This window comes from Larimichthys crocea, chromosome X (genome assembly GCF_000972845.2).
Source record: "Larimichthys crocea isolate SSNF chromosome X, L_crocea_2.0, whole genome shotgun sequence".
Taxonomy (NCBI): Eukaryota; Metazoa; Chordata; class Actinopteri; family Sciaenidae; genus Larimichthys; species Larimichthys crocea.
The window spans coordinates 10,917,273-10,932,051 of NC_040020.1; the positions used below are offsets into that span (position 1 = coordinate 10,917,273).

The 14,779-nt window shown below is 40.1% G+C and overlaps 1 protein-coding gene across 2 annotated transcripts in view; it reads right to left on the reverse strand.

Moving 5' to 3' along the window:
* LOC104933556 (E3 ubiquitin-protein ligase SMURF2) overlaps positions 1-14,779 on the reverse strand; it is a 58,344-nt gene that overhangs the window by 24,497 nt on the left and 19,068 nt on the right. The window contains exons 2-5 of one of the 2 annotated variants that reach the window (XM_027283313.1): positions 11,893-11,931; positions 9,509-9,517; positions 7,799-7,907; positions 2,736-2,869 (exon numbers count right to left, since the gene is read on the reverse strand). In XM_027283313.1, the coding sequence (XP_027139114.1) occupies positions 2,736-2,869; positions 7,799-7,907; positions 9,509-9,517; positions 11,893-11,931 (291 nt within the window). The remainder of the gene's footprint in view (positions 1-2,735; positions 2,870-7,798; positions 7,908-9,508; positions 9,518-11,892; positions 11,932-14,779) is intronic. The other variant, XM_019257958.2, reaches the window with a different exon arrangement.

Below are 14,779 nucleotides of genomic sequence, written 5' to 3' on the forward strand. Positions count from 1 at the left end.
CAATGTAACTTGTGTCTGTGCATGTCTGCAGGAGCTTTGGCTTACTTGAATATGAAAAAAAAACCCAAAAAACTAAAACATAAATCAGACATAAGACAGAGTGTGAGTTTAGGAGAAGGAGAGAGGGTGATGAAGGAAAATATATGCAGAAGAATCAGAGTGTGTGTGAGAGAGAGAGGGGAAGATGAAGAGATGCCCCAGTTCTTCATGCACTAAAACTAAACTAAAACCAAAGTCAGACTGGATCTGTCATGTCTTGGGTTTGCCTGATTTTGTATGCACATAAAATGGTGTCTGTTTGTGTGTTTAGACTAAGCAGTTACAAACAACCCTATAGCTTGTTTCCAGTGTGTGTGTGTGTGTGTGTGTGTGTGTGTGTGTGTGTGTGTGCGAGTGTGTGTGTGTGTGTGTGTGTGTGTGTGCGAGTGTGTGTGTGAGTGTGCATCTGTTCCGGATACGTGTCTAGACTAAACAGCGATAGTCTAAGCCTTACATGGCTGGAATAGTAAGCAGATTTTTCTCTTAAATTAGAGAAGAGGGAAACAGAAAGACAGAACATTTACAGACCTTTAACCACAGTCCTCACCACACCATTCAATTCCTCAGAGCTCGGAAAAACATGTGTTACAATGAACGAGCTACATGTAAATGTGTGTGGATCCATGAGTATCAGTTAACTTACCTTATGCACATCTCTCTGCATGAGTGAGTCTGTATGCATATGTAAAAACTGTCTTAGCAGTATCACAATCAGTTTATATAATTAGCCATTGCAACGCTATAAAAACTACACACAAATAAAGAACAGGGTTCAAGGTGAGGCTAACATGCCTTGTCAGTCAAGTCATCTGGAGAAACTGGTGGTGTGTCTGTGTGTGTGTGTTAGCGAGTGTGTAGGTTCAGAAGTGGGGCAGGGGACGTTTGTGTCTGCGATGCTACAGGAAGTGGAGATCAGTGTTGTGGCAGACAAACTTCGAGTAAACTACACAATCATGCCGGATCCCCTTTTGGTTTGCAAGCCTGTGTGTGTGTGTGTGCAAGAGTGAAACAATTTGGTGGGAGTTTGTGTTTGCGTTGGATGATAAAGTGCATTATGTGTATGAATATGACTTCTAGGAAATGAGGCAATTCCAGTAAACTTTTTTTTTTTAATGTGTGTTTTTGTGTTTGTCTTTGCATGTGTGCATCTTGGTCAGACCACAAACTGGGCACTGTTCATGTGTCTGCAGCACACAGGACAGGGACAAAGGGATAATGTGAGCGCTGGTGTCTTGTCATAGATCTTGTCTCCCTGTCCATTTCCTGCGGCTGCGAGAAAGTATAATTTATGCCATGTTGGCTATACAGTAAGTGGCTGGTCGGGAGCCTAACTGGAGCCTATACTGTCCGTTTCTGGAAGTTGTGGGTAAATCTCAGGGTAAGTCCTTTGGTACAGCGGGGTAAGAGTATGGTACCAGGCTTCCATGGCTGTCAAGGTCCCTTTAGTGGCAACACTGAAGCTGTTGTGGTTTCTGGTGAATTAAGGGTTGAACTTTATGAGCCAAGAGTGCCATTTAGGAGCAAACATAAAGGTTGCTGGAACCTATTCCGAACTCTTATGTGAAGTATTTAGCTTGACAGTTTGGAGTTGGCATAAGAGGCTGTTACATCAGGGCCAACCATGCTACAACTACTTGTATTCACGGAAGTATCCAAATATGCAGCTGGGATAGAAAAAGCATCCAACAAATGCCAATTATTTTCAGACAAACAACTCCTAAAGTCGGTGTAGGGCGTGACCATGTCGAATGGAAATAAAGAAAATGCCAGATAAATGCCATAAAAATGTGGAAAAATTTAATTCAGTGTGGTGGTTTGATACATGACTGTGTGTGTTTAAGACAGGTCAGGAAGATGGATTGAAGGAAAGGAGAAGAATGAGTGGAAGGAATGTTAATTTCACAGTATGTACTACAGTTAAGTGTCTATATGTCAGTATCAACTGACTGGTACTGCCAACAAGGCAGACAGGGCTAACAAGGATGTGGCCATGTGCCTAAAACAGTTGGAAATCAAAGGGCACTAAACAGAGGCAGCAGTCTGTAGTCATGCAGACAGAAAACTAACCATGTGTCTGTTTCTTCATATGTTTTATATATTATATATTCTGGTCAGCCGAGGATTATCACACAACTATCCTAATACAGGATCCTGCGCCAAGCAGTGACAATAATAATAAAAAAAGCTGTTTATTTCCTTGACAGAAAGTTGCATTGATTGAATTGTGGCCATTGACGTAGTCCCATTGATGTCTACAGCAGGCAATATTTTTGATATGTGTAGCCCAAAGATTTGCCTGCGTATTGTACCCATAAATCTTATGGCGATGAATGGTTGGCACAGGAGCAGCAGCAGGCTGAAAACTGGGGATGGGACACCGGCTCTATTGAAAGAGCTACACATGTAACAGCAGGCTAGTTAGCTATCAAACCACTGCAGGCAGATAAAAGACGAGGCACAGCAATGGCTCCCTGATATGAAGTTTCTGTCTGGTCCACAAATTTGTCTGTCTGAGGTGTCTGCGTGCAGGATGTGTGCACATATGAGTGTGAAGAGAGGTTAAAATGGCTCACCCAAATGTCGTGTTTATTCATTCTGTAAGCATGCACAGACCAGACCCTGGCAGCTTGTTTTCAGTGAGTGTTTGTCCAAAATCACAAGAGTATGCACTCATGCACACACAAACAGGTACTTACAGCCAGTGTCTTTGAGTCTGTTGATGGCGTTGGACAGGAGACGGACACAGCCCAGGAAACCGGCGCCCTGCTTTTTGTGGATCTTCTTGTGGTTCCATACACTGATGGTGATTGAGTCTGCCTTTCCAATGTACCTGACAGGGGGAGAGAGGGCGCAAAGAAAAGCTGGTAAATAAGACAGAAAAGAGGAGTAGTTTGAAATTCAGGGTGTCTACTTGTGCGCACATTGCAGGGGACTCAAAGATCCAAGAACAAAGTAGGTTTTCATCAACCCACAGGGTATGAAAGATGGAAATTAAATGAAATCATAAGCTACGGCACACAATTTTCCAAAGCATTGACAAATGCACTGACTAAAAACACAGACAGAAAACTGAAACTTCAATTTCGTGTCTCTTCCAGCTACTTCTCCCTGACAGCAAGAGAACAATGTGCACCGTGTGTGCGGTGTAGACTTTCAGACTGTGTAATGAGGCCGATTAGCTGATTTTAAAGTAACTTATGTGTATGTGCTTGCAGATTTAGCGCAGCTGAGGCCAGTCTAGTCGTGGTTGAATGAACAGAGGAAGTCCCCGTGATGTGCTCCACCACTGTCTGCAACCCAGACAGCTCCCACAGTAGACACACAGAGTTCAACATTCAAATGCACAATCACACATTCACTGACACGCACACATACACATATAATTATAGCCGAGCTGCCAGCACTGATGCCAAGCTCTATATTATGCTGTGTATCACTAGCAAGGAGCGGGGTTTCCCTACTCAACACATCAAAACGTATCGGTTTAATACGGAAAATTGTTGCACTAAAATCTGATTACAACCTGTGTGGATTGTGGATCTTTTTAAGTGTCCAATGAGTCATTCTCTACTTACTATTTGAAAATGTGACCAGGATGCAGCAGCAGAGGTTAACATGTTGACACTTTCACTTTTAGCTGATGCTGATGTGCCCAGGCCTGTGCTTTGTTGCTGCACATGTTATGATCTCATTCTAACACTATTGGATGACAAAATGATGAAAGAAAACACGTTTTGAAGTGAAACTGAAATTAAAGTTGAAGTTTTCTTCTACAATAAAAGGTGATTTAATTAAAAGCTTGTGTGCAATGAGGTGAATGCTTACAGACTGGAAGCCACTGGAGGTAAGTAGTTCTAAACCCTCTTGAAAAAGGCTTCTGCCACATTATAATATGACAAACCCTCTTGAAAAAGGCTTCTGCCACATTATAATATGACAGGGGGATTACGCTGAATATTTCTCTAATTAGGACAAGTTGGACGATTTTTTTTAGACAAAGATGAAATGAGAATAAACCAAACCAGCTGCACGGTTTTACTTGATTTGCTTTTCAAATCAAAGCCGTGCACTTATTTACTTTGAATTTTGACTAAACTCATCCTTGATTAGGACATTGTTCTAATATTAGAACAACAGATGCACCACGCATTGCACATGCTTCAGTTTAGTCCACTGAGTGTCGGGTGCTGTAGTGCAACTCAAAATGTCTCTCTGAGGACATTAGTGTGTTTCTAAATTTAATCCTCACACAGTGTGGTTGTGAAATTAACAGGTCAGTGTGATGCAGAGGTGTGCTGGAAGAAAAAAAAGGGAACTGAAATAGGCGATGAGACAATGACTGAGTGTCTGAGGAGAAGAGAATAGGTAGAACAAAATTTCTGCACTCACAATAACTGCCAAAAACAGTGTTAGGAAACCTTGTCTCCGTTGACATAACATTGTAGTAACTTACGCTAATATGTTATCATTAATTCTTTCAAAACATTTCGCGGATTGGTTAAGTTAAAGCTTTTTGCAAGTGATGACATAACACCTGCTAGATGACAACAAAAATATTAAACCAGCATGCTCAAAATAATAAAAAAAAATGTATTATGTCAAATGTAGTAAGAGCCAGTAATCTATTGCTAGATAATGTTATGACATAGATAGCTTTAGACCAAATGAGAAATGAATAATTAACTAAGAATATAATGTCTTTTTTTCTTTTTGTGAGTACTGCTCATTTCATTAGATGTTTGGAGCAACAAAATGAATAAGGATTAGTACTCCTAAACCTACAAAATACAGGAGTGGAGGGGGAGAAAATTCTTGGGTCAAATCCAGATTAGCTTTCCAGGACATACTAAATCCAGACCTGCAGGACTTCCCAAACTCTTTTTTGCCAGGGAATGTACATTACGTTGGGAAATCAAAAAATTGGACATATTTCATATTAATGTTGGACAACTTTCAGTTGTTAACATTCATAAATACAAATATAAATCAGAGTGGAGATTCTACAGCTCTGGCTCATCCATATCAACTACCTTGATCTGATTTATGTAAACTGAAATGATGCCAAAGCATTCTGTCTCGATTCCTTCAAAACTGATTGTTACGTTGCTGTTAGATTGAACTAACCGCCTCATTTTACTTCTCTTCCTCCAGTTTTGGACATATGCTTCCACAGACTTTTCCCGTCTCTCACAACGGAAAATTGCTTTGTAAGTGATGTTATTGCTTGAATAAGCAATAACATCACTTACAAAGTACAATTAGTTCTGGGTGCAATGTCGGTATGTCCGGCATAAGCGCTTCTTGGAGGTGGCTAAACGTTGGCTGTTAATCCAAGACAAAACCATCTGATACCAGTTTCATACCATACCCATTTCCAGGCATAGAACAAAATATTTGCTTTCTGTTTGCATTTTCTCCAGTGTGAACCCATATTTTTACAGTTACAACTGACTGCAGACAGAAATGAACATAAGTATGCCCAAGAGTAAACCTCTACCAATCGGTGTTTGGAGTTACTGTCGGTGGGTTTGTGTGCCATACAGATCTCCAAGGTTTGTGATGCATAGGTTGTGATGATTAGAGTCAACTTGCCCGCTACTGCTAATGAATCTTTAATATGGAGGGCCATAGGGAGAGTAAAAACTCACTGTCACACTGGTACATTCAAGATTTTATTACTAGGGACAAACCAAATCTTTCTCAGGCAGTATGCATGATGATTGGGAAGGTAACACAGGCTCTTATGAGGGGACACGGTATGCACAGCATTTAATATAGAGTGAAGGCAGAGGGAGCAGAGAGTGAATGTGTCCCTCTAACCAAAGCAATGCGAAGAGTTACACTAAAAAGGGCTAGGCATGAGGAGGCAACTTGCCAAAACCAGACCTACATACTACTGTGAGTTCATGAACTTTCGACTTTCACAAAATGTTTTCAAAAAGTTTACTGGCTCTGTTTGTCCTTAAATAAATTCACAAAGAACACATATACAGATTATATATCATCAACTAAAGTATAAGAAAGCTATATAATTTTGGGATGTATTATAGGTATACGTATTATAGGGCATCAAGGCCTCTGGCAGGATCAGTGTCATGTGGAAAAAGACCCCACCTCCCAAAGTCGGAGGCTGGAGTTGGGGGGTGTGGCAAGCTGGCAGTCTGCCAAGCCCATACTCCCATCTGCTTTCTGTGGCATGTTAACCATTTCCTGAACCAGAGGAAGAGGCCAGGGGTCGCTGGCGGGAAATGCACTCCTCTGAAACGGTGGGGATTGAGAAGGAACTAAAGCATTATGTAAAAGAAGGCGGGGATCTGAAGTTGACAGGTCACAAGAGGCATTGCAAACAGGTGTGCATGAAAATGAAAAGAGTGCCCAGAAAGCCAAGATGTGTCTGTTGTTTTAGGGAAATGATAAAAGCACAAGCACATGGACACTTAAATAATTCAGACACATGTGTTCTTCCACAACTGGCTTTCATTATAATCAAGGCTACAACTAACAATTATTTTCATTATTAATTAACCTACCTCAATTCAATTTGATTAGTCAAATTATCATGAAAGCCCTTGAAATTCTTGTTGTTGTATCTTTTTCCCCTCCTTGATTATATTTAAAGTCATAACTGATCTGTTAAAGTGGCAATATGCCAAGATAGCCATTGTAATACATATTTTTACCTTATAACATATAATTCTCAAGTGCATCCCTTTCACCACTCCCTTCATTTCTCTTCACTGAAATTTTCCAACTCTTTCTATCAGGCTTCCATTTCCCTCATTCATTTTCTTCTAGCACAGTTTCTCTCCTTCTCTCATCACATTAGCTTTGTTGCCAGCAGGACCTTTGATCACTCCTTGTCAGCACATACCTCAGTTAAGGGAACATTCACAGCCCTGGTTAAAACACCTCTCCTGCCACTGAGTCGAGCATAGTTTCAAAGGAGCACTTGTGAAATGTGTAATGGTCACTGTGGTCTAGTCTTTTTGTAGTCCATAGCATCGGAGGCTACAACAATCCCAATACAAGAGGCTTTTTCCTGCAGCATCCCATTTGTTTTCTTGGACCATTATTATTATTCATAGATTTAGTTTGAAATTCCAGTGAATTAAATTTAGATTTTTCAGCCTGACAAAGTAAAACAGGAGCTTCTGTGATAGAAAAAAAAAGATCAAAGGCTGATATGTGGCTTACCTTGAAAGAGATTACTGAACTAAAGTAGCACTCTAAATGTGTGTTGGCCTATGTAAAGCTGCAGTTGGCTCAGAGAAAATGAGCAGGCCAGAAAAATATGAGTTAGACATACTCAAATTCACAGAGGACATTGTTCAGGAGCATGAAACTATTCAACTATTACATCTTAGAGTAACCAAAACAGGAAGAATCTATGACTCGGGAAAGAGAGAATTTATCAGTATGAGTCGTGTCTCCACACAAAAAATCTATATGCATATGTCTTGGTGAGATGACATATGGAATGTCTAAAATCTCACTCCACAAGATGTTATGTAGACGAGAGAGAGAGAAAAAAGCTCAAAAGCTTTATAGATGGGTGTTTGTGCACACAGTAAAGAGGCGACACAATCTACATTCTTAAAACACTTGTCACAGCAGTTCCACAAAGACATACTAGAGAGCAAAACCAGAAAGCTGAATTTCTGTTTCACATTTCAGGTGGTGTGTGATCTCATACACAATTCCACATGCATGGCATAAAGCAAACATGTCACACTGCTCCACAGTCCTCCTGTTGACTTACAGATCATAATGTTGGTTCCACTTTGGGTCCAGCGTATTCCTCACAGTATCTGTTGAGTGGCATTGTCCTGAGCCGTCCACCACCACTTTGGCAAAAGGATCTGGCAGCCCTGTAAAAGTAGAGAGTGAAAGTTTACCAATACCCTTTTCATGAAGGAAATATGTGTTTGGCGATGTGACATGTTCCTGTGTTTATGACACTACAAGTTTAGGAGTTTAATGTGTGATTTTATGGTTACACTGTGTACAACAGTTGCCAACAAATCTCTGTAAATCGTGACAATTACTTTACATCATGAAGTAACTATTAAAGTTCCATCTCAGTTCTTTTTGCACATTTGCTCCATCTCACGGGGTCGTCTGTTAAATGCCATTAAACATTAAATTGTATCCCCATCTCCAACAGAAACACTTGTCCAAAGCCAAGCAGTGTCATGAAACCAGGTCAGACGAATGCTTCTTAGTCACCTAACAATTTAAAATGCTTTCAGATTTATATTTTTGAACTTTGGTTACTTTGGAACAATGTCCAACTTCTCCAAACACCTTGCAGGACAGGCAGGTTAAATAAAGTGTTTGGTGAGACAGAAGACTGTTTTTCCAATTCTTTATCTGTTTTAGTAATCACAAAATGTCAAGTAAATACTGTCAACAAAACTTTTCTCTTGATGTGAATCTCATGTCTGAAACAGCTACTCAGAGAGAGAGAGAGTGCAAGTGCGGCAATGTGAAACAAATGTAGGGCAGTTGTAGTCGGGGCGCTGCGCTTGTGGGGACCCGCAGCAGCGGTCTCCTTTGCTTGTTATTTTGCTTTGTTGTTCTGTAGTTGGTTTGTTTGATACTCCCCGCCTAGAGGAGAGGGATTTGTTCGTGCTTGTGATAATGGTCCTTTTTTTTTTTACGGCCATGTTTGGCCTGCAGGAGTACAACCAACCACACAGACTCTAGTACAGCTGAGAATTTCTCACTCAGCGCTGTAATTCTGGTATCGTGACAGTGGAAGCAGGCACTGTTATACAGCTGGTGATTTTGAAGGAAGGCCATGGAATGTACCCCACAAGAACCAGGACTGGGTGAGGAAGAGGGGAAGGGAGGGAGGAGTACGCCAGAGACTACAGAGACAACAGCTGCACAACATACCCCTGCCCCCTATTATGCTTGCTAATGTGCAGCCTTAAAGGAATAAGATGGAGAAATTGACAACAAGTGCAAAGTTTCTGTCAGAGCACAGGAATGCCTGCATCTTCGTTCTTCCCAAATCCAACTAAGATCTTGCAATTGAAGGTTTTGGATAGTCTTTGAGTCTGGATCAGGACCCTAACAATAAATAATGTGTTTACATGTAAACACTCACTGGTTTAAGACTGTGGTTCCTTATTCACATTTTTTTTCTGCACCCTTTTTTTTCTGCTAAAAGAATTTCACTGTCTGTTTAAATCCACCCGAAAGCAAATCTGGGCATTGCAACATCAGTCATCAATAGATTGATTAAGTGTTTGCAGAGCATATCCTCAAATGCACCTCACCTTATTACAGCTGGCTTTGGCTTTAATAGCTGCTCTATAGACAAGTGCCTTCGTTATTTCTACCTGTCCTAAAAGACATGGCAAGGAGCTGGACCTTTGTTATGGGACCATCGGAGGAGCCGACAACTCTTATTCCAAAGCTCCTCTAGCACCTCTGATCATAGTACTCTTTAGTTTCAGCCTACCAGCCAAATCTGAAGAGAGAAAAAACAGAGTGCAAGGACGTCATGCTGTGGTCTGAGGACTCTACTCAGAAACAAAATCCCTGTTCGTAACATACAAACTGTGATATTTTTAAAAGAACTCAGTGCAGATGTAGACAAACTCACTGACACTGTATTATACACTTATACACGTTCTGTGGTCTGTGGTTTGTCTTTACAAAATGATGTGTACAACCCTTTCTAGTAACAGCACAAAAAAAGAGAGGTCTAGAAGTATGTTTAGAAGGTGGTGAAACTAGTTAAACTGAAAAATGATAAGTACCTAGAAAGGCACCAAATGTGTGGTTGGAATGCAGAATAAAAGATAAATGTGGTGTGTTCCGATTTGTCTGACACTGAACTGGCAGAGGAGCTAAATACATTTTATCTGATGCACAATGCAAAAGATTTTAATCATGAACTGTCTGAGCCATGAGACAGAGTAGAGGGTAAGCTATGAGATATAGACTGGTGAGACACAAGCTTTCAGTCTTATCGTAAAGACAACAAGTCCTGGTCCTGACCGCACTGGGGGTAAACTCCTGAAAAGCAGTTATAGCCAGCTGTCTTTTTTTCCCCTTTGGAAACGAGCATAAGGTACTTAGACTTTGGAAGACTTCCACTGTTTCACGTGATCAAAGTCATTAAATGATTATCCTACTGTGACATCTTATCTCCCTTGTAATAAAGACTTCTGAATAACCAGTTTTAAATATTTAACCATAACACAGGACAGACAGGACTCTCTCCAGTCTGCTTACCCTTGAAGCAAACACTGACTTGATTTACAAACAGGTCAAAACAAAGACTGATCTTTTAAAAGAAGTTTAAGTCAGATGTTTTAATGTCAACAAGCCTCTGCTGGCAGTGTTCAATTCTTCTTTTTTATTGAGTCAGTTGTTCAATAATTTCTTTGTTTGGTGATCTCAGTCTGAAAACACAAAGCTTGCTGGGGAAAATTAGGAATGTGTGCCGTAAAGTCATTGATGTAAATCTAAATGATCATTTTCACTTGAGTGTAATTTGCTGCTATCAAGATGGGGGGGGGTTGCATGATTTGAGGTGACACAAACCAACACATTAGACTCTTATCAGAAATTAGCCTATTAAATGAAATGTGATTTGATATGTGAATTGAGTTGTGGATGTGACATGGTGCGCCTCATTTTCTGCTTCTTCTGAAACTCTTTCACTGCTTTCTCTGGTAGTTTTTGTGTTTATACGTATTGTGTAAAATGTTGTATACTATTTGAATTTACAGTTTGTAAGCCAAATTGCCCCTTGGGGACATTAAAGGTTTACTCTAAGCTACAACTATCAGCTAAGTCAAGCCTAGTCAGTATAGTATTCAATCGGAAATCTGATAAGGGCCGAGTATCTGGTGTTCTTGATGTGACTGTGAGGGTGTATGTGAATTTTAAATGTGTCAGAGTATATACCTCTGGGCACCGATACTTCACACAAGTCAAACCTGTTCAGTCACCCTTATGCTCTTGAGGGACTTCCCTCTTTGTGGTTGTGTGTATACATGCGTGTTCCTGTTAGACAAAATTGAACCCACTATGTCCGTATTTGTAACTTACAAGTTAATGGAGAACCAAACTACCTTCTACTGTTACAATTAAATGCTTTTACTGTGACCATAACTGGAAATTTAAGGTGAAAGTTGTCGCTTAGGGGTTTCTCTTGTGAAGAATGTCTTATCATTGGAACAAAATAACACATCTCCTCTTACATTAGTGCCAGCGGCTGAGGATAGGCTTCCTGTCATGATCACCTAAACTACGTTTGATGAAACAGCCTTAAGCTATATGTTAATAGTAAATTACAATCCAGAAGGAGGACAAAGTACTACTTCCTTCCTCAAATTACCTCCCCACCTCTATGGTGTGACAGCTCGTGTTCTAGTAACCCAAACATGGCTAAACAGAGTATACTTGTACCACTTAACCAACACATTTAAGTGTCTTTACTTTCATCAATGACAAAGTTTGCATGATGATGATGATGACATAAGGCAAAACCAGAGGATGAAATGTCTGCACAGTGAGGTTTATTTATTTCCATGCTCCTTAGATGGACTAAATAAGGTTCCATATCTGTCTTAATTAAAGCCTTTTTAATTAAGTGTAGTGCTTCTTTATCAGTGTACTTGATACCTCTTACTAGAAGTTAGGTTAGCGGTGGGTCCCTGTGCGTGCCAAGCCTCCTGGTGTGTATAACAGACAGGCAGCTCCTAGGGGACTTCATTTACAGCATGGCTTCAAAAGCCAGAAAGCTGCCACTGCTGACAAAGCCCATTCTAATGCACAAGGGAGGGAATGGGACAGGAATAGTAACATGTAATAAAAATAGGCTCTACTTACGGAAGAAGTCTTTCTTTGCCAGGTTCTTTGCACACAGGACTGGAAGAGAAGAGACACACACACACACACACAGATGTTAACATCAGGTTAAAAAGTAGACGTGCACAAATTGGACAAAAAAATAAATGTATTTTTAATACGCCAAAGACTGTATGTACAAAAATCTTGAATGTCACCAAATACGCACAGTCAGGTTTCAGTTAGTGTCAATTTGCCATTTGAGAAATGACACAGTACGTCACATTGACTTTTGAAAGAACAAGCAGCACCCTAGAGTATGTGATATTACATCTTTTTTTATTCTTTCTGAAACACATGGCAGCCTGTATTTTATTCGACATTTTATGCAGCTTATTTGTGCATCATTAGCCATCTGTCAGCTTATAAAGCTGCTTTCACATCCTCACATCTCGCTAGTGATATTCAAAAATATATGACTTAATATCAAATTACACTTTAAACATTTTGATTGCATTAACTGTTTCTCTCTAATATTTTATTTATAACTCAAAGACTTGATTATTTATCAATTTCTGTCTCAACTTGCATGACTTGACAGTTTCCTTTGTTGGTTTGTCCGTCATCACTGTCCCATCACAGACGAGGAGGTCAGTTTTTAGAGTTTCTCTTTATAAAATATTGAGTAGACAAGCACTTTTTTCCTTTATGAAGCAAATCACTGGGGATTTCTTTCACACGCAACATACAATGGCTTTCAACAGAAACAGAGAATGTAAGAAAGTAAGTATGTTTGGGTTTGTCTGCTGTTGTCTTTTTCATTTTTCCCACCTAACTGTCTCCCTCCTTGTGCGTTGGAGGGAATATGTGAACTGAAGCAGGCCAAGGCTTTGTTTGGAGCTGGCTAGACAATCCTGTGACAATTATAGACCGAGACAAAGCATGAGCAGTTGCAGAGAAACCAAACATGACGAAGGTAATAAAAACAACAATGATTCATTATCGGTACAGGTACAGGTGACCTCTTGCTTTTCCAGCCGAATTATGGCCTTAAGTCTCTGGGAAAAACAGTAACTACCTCACTTAATCTTTAACAACAAGATTCATGTACAAGTTAAACAAAAGAAGTAGATCTTGTGGAGTGTCCAGGCAGCTTAATGGACTACAAAGGCCTATAACATCTGCGTCATAACAGGAGATGAAAGTACAAATCCCATCCTTTGCTGCTTGTTATCTTCTTTATCCTGCAATGTTTTCTGACATTTCCTCTCTGCCATTGTCTAATAAATTAGATGCAAAAATGCTCTGGTCTACCGAGCCTCAGATGAGATCTATTATTACTGAAAACCAGACACATAAAGCTTCCCAAGGGAATGTTGTCCAACGTCTACACTATGTAAAAACCTGTGGTGGAAGTGCTATTGTGTGCTACTGTTGAGAATTTATTTACATATAAAGTAGTGTGGCTGCATACAACATTAATGACACTTATTCACTACCGCACTCACAACAGCAGCACTCAGCATCGTTTGGTCAGTGTTGCATTATGGTTTGTTTGAATGTAGCTGGACTTGCAAGTTAACGTCAATATGTAGTGAATCATATGTGTTTATTTAGCACGCTTTAACGTATGAGAGTTTGACATACTTATTAATTTATAAATCATGTCAATGACTAGTTATTGCATTTCAGCTTTCTACCCTATAAAGACAATTTATCACAACACTTAAATTATTACTCCATCTTCCAACCACATTAAGGCCCTTATGCCAAAACAGTGCTGTGCTGCAGACATGTACATGGATTACACAATAGATCACGTAAGAGTATCTGAACCTGCCACGAATGAGAAACGAGCACCACTTCCAAAAAAGATATGGACAGGTCTGGGGAACCAACCTAGCATTACACCCATTCAATGTGGAGACCTTGATGGTGACCAAAATGACACAGTCAAGACAAATCAGACAGAATCACAACATGGGAACAGACGATCTCAACACAAACCAAATTACACCGACTGGGCCGACAGGATGAACACTAACCATCAGCTTGTCAGGGGAAATTACACTGCCAAAGCCGACAGTATGGGCGCAGGCCAAATTGGAGGCAGCCAGAAAAGCCTCCTGTGGGACAAAACGGACACCATGTTGTCGGCAGACAGGAGAAAAACAGGAGAAACAGAGGCCTGAAATCTTGGCAGAACATTTGTGGACATTGAGTCCAACTCAGAAACAGAAATCAGCCACCAAAGTTTAAAATGGGTCACCATCTTAGGCTTTAACCCTAGCTTTGAACATATATCTTTGAGGCTATTTTCTGCACGTTTATTCCAGGGCATTTGCAGCAGTTTATTGCACTTTATTAGAACAACACAGATGCAAAACAGTGTCTACAGTGGCGGTTTAAATAGGCACCAGGGTGCCAGTGAGAGTGGAAGTCTGGGATAATATTTTAGTTATAAGTCAACCCTATGACGCCTTAATCACAGAGAACCAGGTGTTTCAGAAGGAACCAGCAACCAACAAGAAACACAAAATGCCCAAGAGATACACCACAGTGTATTATACAGTCTTCTGGACATAAAGTACCATAAATAGATGGGTGGGACATGATGTAAAAGTTCATCTCTAATCTAAATTATAATAAGCAGAAGTTCCAGGCAAATTGGACAATGACAAACTACCATCAACCACTGTGTCCGTATGACAATATTTGGTTACAAACCTTCATTTTATAGAGTCTGTGATTGGCTTCACAGTAAGCTGATATTATCATGAGCACAATACGCTCTATGTAAATGCTGAACAAATCAGAGATGTGAGCTATGATCAAGAGGTTTGGACCCTGGCTCCTAAACATTTCAACAATATTCTGGTAAATTTAACTAAAATGGCTACGTTGTTTCTAGTGTCAATTGATTTGCTGT